Genomic DNA, 19046 nt, shown 5'->3' on the forward strand with positions numbered 1-19046 from the left:
CATTCGGGTGTGCAGGCAGCAGAATAAGTTGGTGGCAGATGGGGGGGGGGGTCTTGTGGCAGGGCAGATGGTGGAAAGGAGGTAGGTGGCAGAGCAGGCAAAGTGGGTGGGTACATAGCGGGTAGGTAGCAGGGTGGTCAGGAGACAGAGTTGGATGAGTAGCAGGATGGGCGGAAGTGAGATGGGTTACTGCAGTGGGCGGGCGGGAAGCTGAGGTACTGTATCTGACTAGGCCTAACTGGAGCTGGTCACGACCGGTCTCCTACCCAAGCCCCCACCCCATCCCCGGCCGTCCCTAAGCCCTCTATCCCTGGCCCTCCCTAAGCCTCCCATACCTGGCCCTCCCGGCTACCTCCAACCATCCATCCCCACACAGGATCCTCTCGGCCATATCTGGACTGGACGGTATTAATATGATCCCTCCCACTAGCTGATGGCCCAGCAGGTAGATTGCCTGAGTGGCTAACATTAACACTTATTTCTTTACTAACTGACTAGTTGCGATTGTGACTTCCTGATTGACTGTAAATTCCTGACTGATGGTAAACACCTAACTGGTTGCTACCACAACTGTGAATGCTTGACTCCCTATGGTTATGACTGCCTGTGGCTGGTCTCGACTGTGAATGCTTGACTGACTGAATGCTTAAGTGACTGACTTGTTGTGACTGTAAATGACTGGTTCTGACTGGTTTAGTGTTCTGTGTTGCTGGGGAAGTCTTGGTCGTAGGGTTGATATAAAGCCATTGCTTGGTTACTGACTTTAATACTTATACTGATACATGACTAGCAGCGTCCAAGCTTGGTAAGCGTCCTGTACGCTCTCTGTTGTTTACATACCGCTGGCGTATGAAACGCAGTGCATACAAACAGATGGTGTCGTTTTCTATGAACATGACATCCCTCCTTTTCTTTAAAAAAGAATGAATACAGGATGTCTACAATGTTTGTAGCACTAAGCAACGTAATTGACACAAAGTAAGTTATTAACATATAAAACGATGTTGTATAGATGTTACATTAATTAAGGATACAAAGAATTTAAACAATTTAATCTTTACCACAAAGGATTTCAATGTTAAAAATACAAATGCAATGTTAAACAAAATGAATGAATCTGTACTACAAAGTTTCAAAATATTGAATGAGAGATCTGCATTATTCAAACACTATTAAGTTTAGTTTAGCATAATAAGTAAATACTTTGCATTACATAGGAACACAATTAATCAGCAAATCGCGTAGACCGTTTAACATGACGATTAGGACGAGAGTCCTTAAGTACAAGAATATCCTTTGATGAATTTTTTTTCGAGTTATAATTAATTTTTTCTTTATCGTTTGTACGACTTTGGACTTCATCATTTTCTACACAAGCTTGAATCACTTTGAAATAAGCCATATTATGTGTTATAATATGATCTCTATTACTCGCTGTTACCATAGTTCCTTTTACACTAATCACTATATATGGTTTTATATGATATGGCATATCTAACTTTCCCCCTTTTTTCTTTTTAACTAGAACAGTGTCTCCAACCTTAATAAATTGTTCCTTTGCACGTTGATCATGAGCAGTTTTAATTTTGCCTTTGACTGATGCATCCTTCTGAGCGAGACGTTTATCATGACATGATAAACGTCATGATAAACGGTAGTGTTGGCATGACACTTATCGGTAGTGTTGGCATGACAGGTAGTGTGATCCTCATAGGGCGTCCAAATAAGAGTTCACCAGGCGACTTACCCAGTGTTCCATGCGGTGTTGCGCGGTAGTTCCTGAGAAAAGCATACATAACATGTTTCCAGGATCGTCCTTCAGCATGAGCACAACGTACCACTTTCATGAGAGGTTGCACGAATCTCTCTACTTCTCCATTTGCTTGAGGATGTAGTGGCATCACACGGCGGTGTTTGAATCCAATATGCTCAGCAAAGTTGACGAAGACTTGTCTATTGAATGGCGGTCCATTGTCCATCTTGACAACTTCAGGAACGCCAAAATTTGAAAAGATCTTGTCGAGTTTTGGGATGACAGCCTTTGCAGATGTGGAAGTGATAATTTCTACTTCTGGATAACGTGAGTGATCATCAATGACTACCATCAAGTACTCTCCAGTTGGTAGCGGTCCGCGGAAGTTCATGATACTTCCGTCCATGGTGCAGCAGGTAGTGGTGAAGGTTGTAGAGGTGTTGGTCTTGAAGTATCCACTGCAGCTTGACAAGGAACACAGGTATCATGCAAGATTTTTGTTTGACGAGCTATGCCAGGAAACCACACCTTTTCTTGTAGCAGCTGTTTGGTCCTAACAAGACCTTGATGTGCAAGCTTCAGAGCTCGCTGCTGGGAACTGCTGGAATGACGATACGAGTACCTCGCAGCACGGTGTTGCATTGTTGCGTAACACGTAATTCTGTCTGGATACGTTCAAGTGTTTTGAATGTATCTTGGTCAACTCCTGAGGGTAGGATCCTTGGAAACTTTTTCTTGGTCAATGCATCCACTGTTGGTTGCAGAGTTGGGTTCTCTAGGGTCGCAGTACGGATTTCATCAAGAGTGAGAGCCTTAGGGACTGCATCACAGGTTACAGAGTGTAATATTCCTCGGCAACTGGAATTACATCTTGGTTGATGTGCAGATGAACTAACAACCTATGTGATTAAATCGACCAGAGAATTCAGCAACAATAGCATGAACATTGTTTGCAGATTCCACTGCTACAGCATTAGAAAGCTGAAGTTGCCCCAATTTGGTTGAAGTCTTCTAACTGAGTAGAGACTCCTTTGCATTCTTAACAACAAAGAATGTAGTAATGATCATTGCACTCTGACTTAATCTCTGCTGTGCAAGTAACAATCACTGGCAAGGCTACTTTGAAGCTTAGGCAGTGGCTTTACCATTGTAGTTCTGAAGCTTTGAGAACTGTTTTTTGAATTTCTCATAGTGACACTCAACAATGGTGTCAATGTTTGATCCAGCGTCAATGAGAACTTTGAGACAAATACCAGCAATGTATAACATAGTCTCTGGGTTGTTTGGAAGATTATTCCATTCTGTGATTGCTTGTACTCCATAAATGTAATCACATTCACTGTCATCTGAGATTAGTTGTAATGACATGTTGTATTGTATATTATTAACATTCTGGATATGAGGTGCAATACTGTGTTTGTCACCTCGACCCCCTAAGACCTGATCCTCGTACAGTACTTCACTGATTGTTTTGTTTTAGTGCGGAATGACACATAGCACCAAAATGACTTAGTTTTCCAGCACTTCTTACCTTGAGCGGGACAAGCATTACCTTGGTGTGGGTAGTCTCCTCCACAATTGTAACATTTATTGTTGACACCCTCTGATGTGGGTCGTTGTGACTGCTCGAGTCTTGTCCCTTGACCCCAGTTGTGATGTGGTTCTCGGCTCAAATTGCTGTTGGGTTTGCCATGATACCACCTATGATCTCGGTGTCCTCCCTGAACCTTACGTACCTCATCACTGCTAATAACACTGGCAAAACCGTTGTTGGCACTGCACTTCACGACACGAGCATCACGTGCATCATCTTCCATTCAACGAGCAATGTCTAGTATCTTGGTAAGAGAACAAGTCATCATCAACAAGTTTTAGAGCTCTTTCACGGAGACGTGTAGATGTGCATGTTTCAATTATTTGCTGTTTGATTTCTTTGTCAACATCAGCAAACTCGCAATGTGCTGCTAAACCCTGCAGACGTGTGTGGTATTGATCTACAGTTTCATTAGAGAGTTGTTTGGCTCTCCTGAAATTCATAATTTCCATAGCAGTGTTTTGTCTAGGTTTGAACTATTCACTTAATTTGGCTTTGGTAGTGTCATAATCTTTGTCACCACCAGTGTTTTTCAGTGTATTAAAAAATGTCACAAACTCGATCACGTACATAATGAAGTACAACACTTTTCAAACAAAAGTAGTTTCAACACTTTTGATGTCTGAAACTATTAAAAAAATTTCAAACCTTTTAAGCCATTTGGACCACCTCTTTGACAGGTTTGTCTGGTCACAGTCAGGATTAAATGCAGGAAAATAAGGTATATTTGCCATTTTTACTGTATAAATGTAAAATTATCACTTTATTGTTCCTCAGAATACTAAACACTTACTGCACTGTGTATGTTAGCTAACTGTAATCTTGCAGCAGCACACAAGCATTTTAATGCAAAAGTTCACAACAGTGTACAGTACAGCAGCAACTAACCTCTTACTTAGCCTTGTGAGCTAGGCCTAGGTAAGGCTAGGCTTACCTAGCCTTACCTAGGTGTTGTTCCTACTCACAGCTGCACATCAGTTGGCATTGGAGCTGGCACAGCAGTTGGCTCATCAGTTGTTTGATGAGTTTTCGGCACTGTCAACACAGCAGACAGTTCACAGCATGAAGAATTGTGTAGCACAGAGCGTCGTTTTATACACAAAACATCGGTTTTGTACACAGCATCGATAGATATCACACAGCTTTCTCAGCACACAGCTTCAGTCAGCACATAACTTCTCAGCACACAGCTTGTCAGCACTAAGCTTCAGTTAGCACAAAGCGTTGGTAGCACACAGCATTGGCCAGCACACAGCATTGGTTTGGTGCTCACAGACAGCACGGTTTCTCGTCCTCCGGGCGAGATAACATGCTTCTTCCTTGTGTTTTGAGCTGGAGGAACCCCTGCGTTCACTGTTCATCTTCGTCGCCAGTGTGGTGTTCTGTGTTGCTGTGGAAGTCTTGGTCGTAGGGTTGATATGAAGTCATTGCTTGGTTACTAATTTTAATACTTATACTGATACGTGACTACCAGCATCCAAACATGGCGGGCGTCCTGTACGCTCTCTGTTGCTTACATACTGCTGGCGTATGAAACGCAGCGCGTGCAAACGGATGGTGCCATTTGCTATGAACATGTCAACTAGCTATTTCGTAAGAGGTATTGTAATGTGTGAAGGGAAAATCTAGAATGATTGATGCAGATATGAAAGCTTTTAAGGAGAGCAGGGGATGGGTTGATGTTATAATTGAAGGGAACGCACCTTCCAAACACTAACACCTGTCCTCGTCCCCCCCCCCCATCCTCATCACCGTCTTCCATACACCAAGACCACTCCTCTTTTTCCCTCCTCACCACGTTCCATACTCTAACGAGTCCTCAGTAAAGGTAAAGTGCAGTTAAATGTTCATTTATTTTATTTACAGTTTATATATATTCCGGATTGTTTTTGTGTAGGAAAAATGAGTAGTGTTATGTATAAAATGTACTTTTGTATAATCTGTATTTTTAAGTTAATATTTTTGGGTATGTGGAATTGATTAATTAAATTTACATTATTTCTTATATGAAAATTTGATTTGGTGTACGAATTTTTGAGGCATAATCCGTCTCTTGGAACGGATTAAGTTCCTAGACCGAGGTTCCTCTGTATATACTTCTGCATTCTATATATTTAAAATGTATCATTTATGCTTCTTGATATTTCCCTCAGGAGTGTTCCAGAGTCAATACTGCCAGGCAAAACTACAGAGTATGTGCTCTTTAACTGCTCTTTTGGAAGACTTGAGGAGAAAAAGGAGCTGTATATTGAACTCAGATTTCGCTTGGTACTAAGAACAATAGGAGAAGTAAGTTAAGCTCACTATTTGTATATTCTTTGAAGCATAGTGTTCATCAAACACTATTTGAGTTATTAAATTTTTTATGTCACTTGAACCAGCTATGCTGATGATGGATACCACTATTAGTGGTATCCTGAAAACCTGGACCCGATATAAGGGATTGGGCAAATATCCAGACCAAATTTGTACACTGGGTTTTTCCTTCGAATTCAGATGTCTAAAAAAACTTGGATCTTACATGGAAGATTGCTGTGAAATCCAGATCATCAGTTCATCATGCAAAATAATTTTCATTAAATGCTTTTTCTTATTTCTGTTGAGGCTGAACGGTGGCTCTCTGAGTCTAGCTTTAGATGACCAAATCACACACCAGAAGATGAAGAAACGACGACGTTTCTGTGTAAGGTTACGAGCTTGAAAGTAGTACCCCTAGTGTACGAACTCGCGAAACCCATACTTAATTTCTTATTTACAGTATAGGTAGTGAAACAAAACAAAAATAAAAAATAAAATTTTCTTCTAAGATTGTTAAATTGTGTTCCCTGACCACGTGAAAAATAATAAATAATCGTAGGCGATATATTTTTGCCGCAGTAGGGCGAGAAAGTCTGGGAAAATTGAAGTGTTGAAAGAGTAAGCGTTGGAGGCGGTCTGCCCCATGTGTGCTGTCAAGCGGGAGTTGCACAAAGGTATTATTACCAAATTATTTCAATGTCTCATTGATTTTTTCCTCTGTTTTGTTGCAGTAATATTATTCAATAGCGTGTAGTGTGATATATTTAGATAATAAAATGTGTGAACCATCGCCATACTCAAAACTATGGCGTGGATATTAGTGATTCAATTATTATACTCCTACAACAATAACCAATAGTTTTGCTGTTATTACACTATATACACGTTATATATATGTGTCTGCATGTTTTGTTCACCATCACGAACCACTAAGTTGGTATGGTGAGTCCAAACAACATGAGTGGCCGCCACACATCAGCCAGCAGACGCCACCTCCGTCCCTCCTTCCTTCACCAATACCTCACTCGCCAACATTCCTCCTCCCGCACACTGTTTTTTCTGTTATAACATTATATACAGATGTTATATATATATATATATATATATATATATATATATATATAATGTGACGGTAACGTGTTGGTGTTCGGCTGTTCAAAGCTAGGGGTATGGCCTCGTCACATAGAATAAAAAAAAATAGAAAATCTGGAACTTCGTCTGTGGTAAGGTAAGGAGAAGACACACAAAACACAAGTAAATTTTAACAATGAAATTTTAATTACGTTAGATAAACAAAACATGAATAAAATGGACATACAAATTCGTATAATAAAATCAATCAATCAAAATAATAAGAATAAATGACAAAATGAAAAGTTACGTTAAGACAAGGGAGCAATAACAAGCTGTGCAATATACAATAAAATGAGAGGTGCAGGAATATTGGCTTTAAGCTATCACCTCTCTTAGTACACGTAAACCAAAGCTCAGTCTACCAGGAAGAAGTGTTAACCGTATGAAAGCACTGAATATTCTGAGGACTGAGGTCGTGGCGGCCCCAGACATCGAGTAGTATGGTGGGTGGAGTGCAGTTGCAGCCAGACCGGCGGCCAATCAGCGAGGAGCCGGCAACAAGACAGGTAGTTTGGCGGTTTGAGGTGAAGCAGGTGTCCCTGGCTGCATACGTTTTGCGCTCTGGCAAACCTTGGAGATGTTGTTGTCGTTGTTGGACATTTTTTTCCATAGTAGTTTTATATAGATGTATCGACGTATTTTTGGAGGGAAGAGCAGGCTCAATCTCTTGAAGGAGATTATCGTCACAATATATATATATATATATATATATATATATATATATATATATATATATATATATATATATATATATATATATATATATATGTGTGTGTGTGTGTATCTAAATTTGTGTTCACCATAGCAAACCACTAAACTGGTATGGTGAGTTCAGACAATAATAGAGGTTGCCACACACAGTCAGCTGACACTTCCTCCCTCCCTTATCTACATTCCTCATCCAACCATAATTTGTTGTGCTGTTATTACGCTATATACACGTTTTATAAAAGTATCTACATGTTTTGTTCACTATTTGTTCACATACATATAAGCTGGTATGGTGTCCAAACAGCATAGTGGCCACCCTACACAGCATGACAAGTCACACACCAGTCAGCAGACGACGCCACCTCCCTCACAAAAATGGTTCCTCCCAACATGCTTCTTTTCCTGTTATTACACTATGTACACACATTATCAATAAATATCAACATTTGTGTTCACCATACCGAACCACCTAAGCTGGTATACTGAGTCCAGTCAATAACAGGTTGCTACACTGAGTCAGCAAACGACGCTACCTCCCTCACCAAGATTACTCCTCCCACAATACTACGCGCATCGCTAATTATCACCACAATACTACTATTTTCAGAATCCTAGTCATTTCTGGAGGGAGCCCCTTCGGCTTCCCGGAGCTAACCGGGCTGATATGAATGTATTAGACCCTGGCATCAGTCAATGCACATGGAGTTCTAGGGCCCCCCCCCCCCTCAGAGAGGCACAAGGAGCAATAGCCAATAGAAATCCTCCTGTGGTTGGAAGCATTCTATGTGTGTCATTGACCGGGTCTGGCACCCAGAAAGATATGCAACCCAAAACAAATCCTTATTCTGGTTAAAATATTGCTACTGAAAGCCGAACTTGTGGACAGAACTCCCCAAATGAAAAAGAGCATCATGTCACAGCGTCACTGTCTGTGCACTTCCCCCCCCACCCCCCGCCCTGGAAGGGGAATGGAGGGGTGGCTCCAGAACCATGCACCGCACCGGCTATCCACCCTGTAATGTGGCTTATGTGAACTGGCAAGGTCGTTCGCCTCTGGCTCCAGTGTTTCCAGTTATGTGCCTTTGTTGTGTGATGCTGTGCAAGCCAGGAGTTATTCAACAAGTACTCGGACTGCCATGCGCCTAGGGTCCCTTTCCCTAGGTGCCCTGTAAGTACTGTCCTTGAGGCTTGGGGCCACCTTCCACAAATCATCTTGTGGTCTACCTCTGCCAGGTCTTTTGCTGCTCGGTGATTGACCACCCTTGGAGTCAGCTAGGGTGTTTCTTGCACCTCTTTTTGCCTCTGGGTAGAGGGTAGTTTCGTTACTAATTGGGGCTGTCGGAAAATCCGACACCATTTAATATATCATACAGACAGATAATAATTGCTGCTGTATTACCAACAAGTTACCCATAGAAAACGTAACTTGTAGTGGAATTACCGTCTATAGAAAATGGGATATCATCACCACACACTATTATAATTCACCACCTATTATGGTGGGAATTATTCTTAAATACATTAGTCTTTGGACTTTACCATTATAAAAACATCTCATATAAATTAACTTAATTATCAATATTAGAGTAAATGTGACCCTTCTATCACTTATTGACATCTGGACAATGTAAGCTAGGCGTCAGGGTGAGGGAGGGCAGCCATTGTTTATACTGAGACCAGAGGCACGGGAGCAAATTCGGCTCCTGTTAATTTTACTTAGACGTTGTGTTATGGAAACCAAAGGTGTACCATTATCAACATGCTGTCAACAAATCAAGTTAAGTGTTCTTTCCGAAACCCGTTTATTTTCATTTATGGCCATTAATGTCATTATATAGGGTGAACCGGTTAGAGCACGTGGTAGCCTCAAACTAAAGGTAATTAAGCCAGGTCTTCATTGTTCCATGTATAGTGTTTCTCTGATATACCTGTCATATATAGGATTCTGGCTTTTCAGCTAGCGCCCTTTTAACAGGTCAAGACGAGGAAGCAATGCTTTGTGCATCAGTTACCAGGGTGATGGAAGCTACCTCAAAGAGGGAAAATGTGGAGTCTACACCCTAGTTATACCTGATGGACTAACCTGCTGTACTATAAGATAAGGAACCTCTTCAATGTATGTAGTCTAATACTGTAGTTTGATTGGCTGCATATATATAAATTTAATTAATATAAACCCCCCTAATGTGTAGAGGATCGATTTGTGAGATTGAGATTATTGCAGAAATACAGTCCACTTAACATCATACAAATTGCTATCGAAGTATATAAATTAACGTAAATATAAATTCATATAAATTAAATAAATATAAATCTCACAGGTCGGTTCCCACAGCGGCACAGGGTACTGTGCAGCTAGTTTTCAACCACTCATAGCAGCCGGTTCTGGTTCGCCTGAGTACGTTGTCCTCTTGCGGGGATTTTCTTTTGTTTTTGTTATCCCCTGCCTGGTGGGGGTCTGACCCTTGGTTTTGGTTACACCCATTTATATCTTGGTGGTCCTCCACTAGGCCCCTGTGAATGTACACATCCTGGAGGTTCAGCTTTAGCAGTTTCCTTGGTAACTTTGGGTGCCGGTTAGCAGTACCCTGCCTGGGCTTCTCTTAGCGAGAAAACGCGACTAAGGGTCCTGGGAAACCCCACGGGGTCACTTCGGTCCGATGGACGTGATCCCTGGGTCTCCTTTCACTTTGTGCGAGTTTAAACATGATCATAATATTAGGGTGCAGGCAGCTTCGGCGTTGCAGGCTCGGTTTAGGTTGCTGCAACGTGCTAGGTTGGTTGCTACCCCGAATGCTGCATGACTGCCCCATTTTGGTTATAGGGATCCGGACTTGGGGGGTGTAATAGTTGTTTCGACTTTGGTTCAGTCTGCGCCCCCTTGTCCTTTCCCTTCTGTTGTTTGTTCTGCTCCTCTTTCCCTGCTTCTGGCTCCGATGCGTCTGAGGGTCTCGGAGTCGGGGCAGGTTTTAGTTGGTGTTGAGACTAGGGCAGTTTTGGGGGATGCCACTTCTGGTGTGGCAATGGAGGCATTCAAGCATGTTCCTCCAGCCGGAGCTTCTGGGACTGACCAGTGGGCTCCCTTCATTCCTGCTTTTTCGGCAGCTCCTGCCTTTCCTTTTGAGGCAGGGGATTTGGAGGATGGCTCGGCCCCGGATCCTCGTGGGGACGTTTCTCGGGGCGGGGAAAGGGTTAACTTGGGGACCTTGGGTCTCGTTGGACCTTCTTTGGGGTTTTGAACCCTCCAAGCGGGGCTTCCTATTACAGGGAGTGGGGGTTTTCTTTTCCTCTCTCCTCGTACAAGTTGGATTTGGCATCAATCCCTCCCCGGGTTCTGTTCTGTGCTCTCTTGGGTTACTTCGGTCCCATCTTTCCGGAGGTTTTCGGCATCCTGCCTCATGTGGTGCAGGAGGCCATTGCGGCTTACCTCCTGCGCGACCTGGATTACACCTCCGTAATGGATCTTTCTTCCTTCATGTTTGGATCTTCTTTTCCTTACTGGTTTCCTTATGAGGATCCGGAATAGTCCTGACTTGCGGACTGCCCTTTTTCTCATTGGAGGAGTGGCATATGTTCTGTCGGTCCCGCACGCTTGAGTGGCACAATGCTCATACGGTGGTCCAGGTGTTCCTGGGGGGCGAATTTGAGCACCTCAATGCATCCTTGTTTGCCCCTGCTCTTCCTCGAGATGTCGGCATTGTGCAGGTTCGCATGCAGGTTCCCACCCTCTCGGTTGCTCTGGTCCCTGAGGACTTGTACGTGCCCTGGCCTGTTGGCGTTGGTCTTGCAGCTCTTTTCCATTCTTGAGCTGTCCTCGAACTGGCTTGAGGAGGACGTGGAATGCACTTGGAGATGATCCTGGGTCTGGTGCTTTGGTCTCGGCAATGCGTGCTTTGACTGCTATTTTGAAGCTGTTAGAGATGATCCTGCGGGATGCGGCTGTCGTTGTTTTTTGCTTCCCGTCTTGCGCATCAGCAGGCAGTGTTGGCAACCTCTGTGGAATCAGCTTGGGCTCTGGTTCTCAGGTTTTCTTCGCCTTTTTGTCCATTGCTGTTTGCAGAGTTTGTGGTGATGAAGTATCTGCAGGCAGCTTCTTCCAGTTTCCGTCCCATGTCGGACTTGTTGGTTGTCCGGTTGCGGGACTATTGGAATCTTCCCAGAAGGGTGGTGCCAAGGTTCGGGGTTCCTCCCTTCGTGATTGGCCAGTGTTCCCAGTTTCGGAGCTCGGCACAGGCCTTCACTAACCAGATGAAGAACCGTCTTCATCTGGACAGCTTGGTGATCAGCTCTGTGTAGGAGGTCAGGTTCAACTAAGGGGTGTCGCCCTTTCAGTGGTTCGTTCCAAGTGACTGGGGCGATGAGGTGGAGGGAGGCTCGCGCTGTTTGCTCATGCCTGGTCCCACGATTTGTGAACCTTTTTAGGTCGTTTCGTGCTGCCTGCGGTGGCATTCTGTGGCCCCTCCTCTTTCTGATGGTTCAAGGTTGGCGGGGCAGGCCTCTTCTCCTGTGCTCTGTTGGGTCATCTCGGAGTGGGTTTGCTTGGGCGTGGTCGACACGACCCCGTCCCTTAGGTGGATTTTCCCACCTGTTTCCTGTTCCGAAATGGGACTGTGCAGACCTGCAGGTTCATTCTGGACTTGTCCCATCTGAACTGCTGGGTCTATTGCCCCTCCTTTCGGATGATTACTCTGTCCCAGCTCTGTCTCCATGATGGAGCTGGATGCTTGGATGGTATCCCTGGATCTCTGGGATGCGTATTGGCACGTCATGATTCATCAGAGGGTTAGGGACTGGCTCAGTTTTGTTGTGTGGCATCAGGCTTATCACTTTCGTTGCCTTCCATTCGGTTTGAATCTGGCACCTCGCGTGTTCTACACTTTACCTGGGTCATTGTGGCCCGTCTGAGTCTATTAGGGGTTTGGGTTCTGGCCTACCTCAACGACTGGCTGGTATGGGCTCCCGAGCCAGTCCACGTGTCTGCTAGCCTTGGTTCTTTCGCAGCTCGCCGGGTTCGGGTTACCTTGGGAACTGTAGAAATCCCATCTGGTTCCCTCTCAGGTTCGGTCTTGGCTGAGTCTTGTGTGGGACTCTCTGACTGCTTTCTTGTTTCTCCCTCTGGAGGCTCTGCTTCGGTTGCAGTCTCGAATTTGCCTGTTTCTGGATGGGCTCCCGGATCACCCAGCATTTGCTCGAGGGTTTGTGTGGGAACCTGAACCTTGCCATGATGGTCTACCCACAGGGTCGGATTTGGCTTCGTCAGCTGTTCTAGTTCCTTCGGGGACGTAGCATCACTGGGTTTGGCCTCCAGGTGCTATGGTCGGCTGCTGGGTCACCGGCTACTACCTCTTTTTTTTTTGGTTTATTGCCTTGGCACCTACCCGAACCCTTGCTTGATGTGTTCATGGACGCGTCGTCTCTTGGCTGGGTACTTTGTGACCAGTGCTCACCAGGCCGGCCAGGGGCAGTGGGGTCTGTCCTTCTGTCGGGCCCTACAGCACGGTGTGGGAGTTTGTGGTGGTGTTGATGTTGCTTTCGGAGGATTCGGGTCGATCGAGGATCGACGATCCAGCTCCATTCGGACTGCTCTCCGGATGTTCATTGCATGAACCGAGGGAGTTCGATGTGGTCCTTGGGGACTAGTCGCTTTGGGTGGCTCGTCTGCTTGAGTTCTCGGGATTTGACTCTCCTGGCCAGTTCACGTTCGGGGAGTGTCCAACGTCCTGGCAGATGGCCTGTCTCGATTCATTCCCTTTCCACAGAATGGACAGTCGACGCTGACTTCGATCAGTTGGCTTCTGCCGGATGTACAAGCTCTCAGAGGATAGACCTCTACGCATCAGCTGTGGTCAAGGCGTCTCCTGTTGTATATGGCACTCTTCCCGATTGCGAGGCCACTGGGGTCGATGCCTTGCAGCAGGACTAGTCGCGGTGAGGTTACCTGCACCTCTTCTTTCCCTGTTCAGCTGGTGCTCTGGGTCCTAGCTCGTTTGAAGATTTATCAAAGAGAGTAGTTCTCTTGGCTCCTTGGTGGCTGGCCCAGCCTTGGTTTCAGGCGCTGCTTGCTCGGTGTCCGAACCCAAGGGTCTTCCCATGGCTCTGCCTTTTTCAGCTGATCGGACCAGTCCGTTACATAGCTGGTTCAATCTTCTCGAGTCTTGATGTCTAGTTTTTTTTGAGGAGTCTTTCTAGCAGGTGGCTTCGTTGATGATGTCCCACCTGCGTGCTTCAATCTTGCCGCAGTATTAAGTTTCCTGGTGGTCCTTCCGATATTTCTTATGTCTTCATATGTTTACTTCTCTCCCTGATAAGTTTGTCTTGTCCTTCCTTCCGTGATTGTTTCAGGACCGTCATCTTATGCCGCATACTGTCACCTCGTATTGTGCAGCTCTGGCGGAGCCGCTGCTGCTGGCGTTCGGCGTTGATGTTACTTCTGTCCCGTTCCATGAGCTGTCTCGTGTATTGTTTCACCTCTACCTCATGCAGGCTGGAGTCATCCAGGTCATTGGGCCGGGTGTTCTCTTTTCTCTTTTCTCCTCGATCTGTTGTAATCCCTTTGGTTCAGGACTGTTTTTCCAAGGCTCTCTTTCCTGTCAGCATTGGGCTCTGGGGGTCGGGTCAGAGAACTTCATGTTCTCCAGTGCAAGGGTTTCTGAACTTTTGGTCCTGGTGGTAGGTTTGTTCATTTGCAGCCGTCTCCTTTTCTTACAAAGAATGAGACTACTGCTTTCCTGAGGGGATCCTTAGGTTGTTGATGCTTTGTTGGTCGGGCTGGGGATGCATCATGTGTTTTTTCCGGTTGCGGCTCTCTGCCGTTATCTGCCCGCCATGGCCTCGGTGGCCAGGGATGCGCTTTGGGTTGACCCTGGTTTCATCTTCTTCTTTCTAGTGTTCAGGTCTCCCAGGTTGTCCGCAGGGTTATTCAGTCCAGCCTATTCGGTCTATCCTCGTGCCCACGACGTTCGTAAGTTTGCTGTGTTGCTGCCGTCTTTGGTAACATGTCTTGGGCTGACATTCGAGCACGATGTTTTTGGAGGTCAAGCAGGGTCCTGGCCGCTCGCTACCTTGTTGATGTTCCTTTGTCTAGTTTTCTCGCCTTCACGTTGATGAGCGAGGGCCTCCGGCCTCGGGAGCCAAGAAATCCAGCTTTGAATGTAATGAAACGCCAGTTTCTGTGTGAGACCAGGAGGCTCCCCGGTCGTTTTTCGCGGTTTTTGACATCCAGCCTCAGAACTGCAAGGTGGGTAGTCGGCGCAGATTTCTGGGGCTACCCATTCCAGGGGGAGGGGGAGGTTGCGCTGACAGTGACATGGTGACGTCATGCTCATTTTCATTTGGAGGGTTCTGTTCACTTGTTCGGCTTTCTGTAGCAATATTTTAACCAGAATAGGGGTTCGTTCTGGGACGCTTACCTTTTTGGGTGCCTGACCCGGTCAGTGGCAGACATAGAATGCTTCCAACTACATGGGGGTTTCTATAAGCCATTGCTGCCTCGTGCCTCTCTGAGAGGTGCCAGGTTCTGGCTCATGGTCCCCGGTAGGAATAGAACTCCATGCACATTAAATGATGCCAGGGTCTAATACATTCGTATCAGCCTGGTTAGCTCCGGGGAGCCTCTAGTTTTCACCCAGAAACTGGCATTTAATTACATACAATGCTGGTTTTTTATCACAGTCATGGGTCTTCTGTAATACTATCATTGCCAAATAATAGCAGTTACATATACAATATGTATATATACATATAAACATATATATATATTTGTGTATATAAATGTATATATAAATGTATATATAAATATATACAATAGCATATATTTTAACATTTTTAGGCAATGCTGTGGTCACAAGCTGAACAGCAGTGCTGTTAGCTCATGCTGCGTGTGCCAACCTTTGTTGCTCACTCAGTATTGAGGCTTTCATACCCAGGAATGTTACCCATTTTTTTTAAATGGTGTTTGTTTACAAGAGCTCTTAGATAGCAGATGTAAACCCCGTGTAGCCGCGGGATATTTAAATCATGAGCGGCACCCTCAATTGTATATATACGATGTGTACCGGTCAGCGACATTTACTCAAATTATATACATAAAAATTTACACCCTTTAAGGGTTAAACTAGGGATGTGGAACTAATATGCATTTATAAACACTTCAAACACAAGAATGACCACATGGCACCGGTACCATATTTTTGCATCGGTGGAACTCAAGAAAAAAACAAAGTACGTACATTACATTTATTTAAACACAAGAAAAGGAATAATTCACTAACAAGAAAAAATCTTTCACTCAAACGATTACAGTTCCTGTCACTCGGATATAAATGAAGGTCAATAAACTCACAAAGTGAGGCGAGTACCTCATGAGCACACACCACACAACTTGTGAGTGAGGTGTTTCAGCCCTCGTGGTGTGCAGGAACTTTTTTTTTTTTTTTTTTATATATTTTTACATGCAAGCATGCTTATAAGTACAATAAAAGTAAACAATAACATAGAACAGACCAAAATAACAAAGCACAAACGTGCAAAAACATAAAGGAACAAATGTACTAAACACAAAAACGCCGACCGGAAGGGCCGACCACAAAACAATACTAATTACAAACAAATCACAACAAGCAAGTTAAAACACAGTGGAATACAATGCAGAAATAACACACCAAAATATGAAATATTCAGAACAAGGCTACAAGCACCTCAAACCCACACGATGAGAGGCACCAACACAAAACGCAAGTAATTATAATAATAATAACAATAATAACAATAATAATAATAATAACAATAATAATAAATAACAACTAGAAATGAACAAATATACAACAAACAAAGAAAAGCACAATGGCAAAACTCGACAAAAAGCATAAACCCAGACCGGGTCACTCCAACAGCCTGAAGGGCACTCAACACCACACAAACAAGCGCACAAGCAGCAACATAAAAAAAACATAGTAACCACAAAGCACAACATAAGCACACGACATCCACAACCAGACACCCACCAATCAAACCCCGGACCGCACAGGAACCGGACACACACACAAGCCACACAAACCTATAACCACAAACCGGAGCACGCAGGAACCGGGAAACAAACCTGCCCCACCCCACACACACACACACCCGACCCGCACCCCACAACCATGCACCACAATACAAAGGAATCATGAGCGAGGAATACTTATCTCAGAGACAGGAAGATATTTATCAGGGAACGAATCCCAAGGATACCGTCGCTTATAGGCCTCCCAAATCAAATACTCCAAGTCGGTGGGGGGGCGATCCCCCTGCCGCCGTGGGCCCAGCATAAACTCGGGAACCTCCAGATCAGGTGGAAACGGCCACTCCTGAAGGTCACCGACGCAAGTCGCGTAACGAGGCTGGGGAGCGCAAACCACGTCCTTCGAGGTAGCAGATGACACCGATGAAGCATACGAGGGCTGTCGGGACGGCCGCGTCGCCGTACGCACAGGAGCAGGGGACAAGCAACGAGATGGTAACGTCCCAACCGAGACCGCAGGAGACACTGAAGAGATGGCCGGAGACGGAAGAGGCGTCGAGACCGCAGTCGATGAAACGGGGACCGAGGAAGGGGTTACAGAACCCCCAGAGCGAGCAGTCTTTTTCAACACCATCACCAGGCCACCCCGCTCACCTCGAACCTCAGCAGGGAGAACCACCCCCCACGAAGAACCGGAGCCATCCGAGGCAGGCGACGCACCCGAAGCAGGAACCGCAGACACCAAATCTGAAGTGGAGGCCGAAACACCGTCACTGGCACCCTCAGGCAAATGCACCTCCGCCACCACCATAGTCTGCAACGCAACCGGAGCCACCCCTCCGTCGCCGGCAGATCCACAAGCGTCGAAATCGCCAACGTCAGCCCAAGCTGAAGACGAAAGCCGGGAACGCTTAGGCTCTGGCCGCACATCATCAGACCCGGAGGGTCGACTCAGAGACACGCGCAACACAAGCTGGGCGAACCGACGCACGTCGCAGAACGGCAGCATCCTCAACCACATGGGGCACCAGGCCAGGCACAGGAGGAAGCGCCGGACCCACCCCATCACCCAGCAAAGCCGGAACAGCTGGCAAGGGTGCAGGGACAGGGTCAGACGCAGCAGAGGACGAACTGGAAGACGGGGGAATCGAGCAGCAGGCAGTCTGAAGAACCCCAGGGACACTAGTCAGAGCAGGACGATCACCCTGCGACGTCACAACCTCTTGAGGAGAGGCGACAACAACAGGGGGCGCACCAGGCGGCATAACAGGCGATACACGGGGCACATCCACGGCTGAAGAGACGTCCACATCCACTGAATCCTCCTCCACAGGAAGCGGTGGAAAATCCTCCTCACTGAAGAGGTTCACGGGTGCAACGGCAGACGCAGAACAGTCAGCAGCCTGATGGCCCAAGAGGCCACAACGATAACACGTCCGCGGCTGGCGGGCGTAAAACACCCGAACGTTGTAGCCCATAAGCCGCACAGAGGACGGAATATCTTCCGGAGCCTCATGCCCAGGGTGCGAATGTTGGTCCTCACACCCTTAAGTGGACTGGAAGACACCACGTTCACCCGCACACTCACCACTGCCATTACCGGCCGAAGTACCGCCGTAGCAGACTCTCTGGAAACACCAACGGAGCCCCATGCACACTGACGTACGTGAGGGCACCACTCCGATCAGATAGTGACACAGTGCCCGCACCATCCGGCAGGGGCAATGTCCGCCCCACGTAACGACGGAGAAAGTCGCGATATGCCAATTCCTCGGTAAACTTTAATATCGCTGGACGAGCTGTCACCAGCTCGACCTCATAAATGTTTATCACAGGGACATGAAGCAATTCACACACCAGCGCTATCTCTGGGTACCCAGCCCGGCCGGAAAATTCGAGGCCCACAGACTGAGCCCGCAGTATAGGGGGGAGGGGGACCCCCATCGTTAACTCCACGTCAGCACAGGCAGGCAGAGACACACCCGCCCTCAACCGGCCAAATTGGTAAACACCATCAACAGCCGGAGCGCCGATTCACCACGTCCTTCCCCTACCGAAGCTAGGGCTAGACTCCCACTTGTGATATTTTTAAGAGTGGGATATATATGCCTATGTGCAGGAACTTGTGCAGTGCAGGGGCTTCCGTTTTCTTAGGGAAACGTGCGGAAAAACTATACGCACAGAATCATACTCATTTACTATTACAAACTCTTAAAAACAAATGAAACAAATATTAACATAAATAAAATAAACTAGTATTCTAATTAAGAGAAACATTTACATTAATAACAACAAAAGCTAACATTATATAGCAGTCATTACATACCTCCCTATCTCTCATTAAATGAAAATCTTGCTTAATTGAAAGTTAAATAAGATTTTCATGCTCTCACAATGAGGGGAAAAAATTATTACAATCATGCAAACTTCTATATTCACACATACCATTTCACACAATAGATAAAACAAACTGGCACTCAGATTACATGTAAGCACAGAATTTATTAATTATTACTCTGGGGGTGCCCCATCGACTTCCTGGTGCTATGGACTCA

The 19046-nt window shown here is 45.7% G+C and overlaps 1 protein-coding gene across 1 annotated transcript in view; it reads left to right on the plus strand.

Moving 5' to 3' along the window:
- Positions 1-19046, plus strand: part of LOC123763674 (integrin alpha-8) — a 293676-nt gene that overhangs the window by 218810 nt on the left and 55820 nt on the right. The window contains 1 exon segment of the mRNA XM_069304445.1: positions 5501-5636. Coding sequence (XP_069160546.1) covers positions 5501-5636 — 136 coding nt within the window.

Source organism: Procambarus clarkii, chromosome 52 (assembly GCF_040958095.1).
Source record: "Procambarus clarkii isolate CNS0578487 chromosome 52, FALCON_Pclarkii_2.0, whole genome shotgun sequence".
Taxonomy (NCBI): domain Eukaryota; kingdom Metazoa; phylum Arthropoda; class Malacostraca; order Decapoda; family Cambaridae; genus Procambarus; species Procambarus clarkii.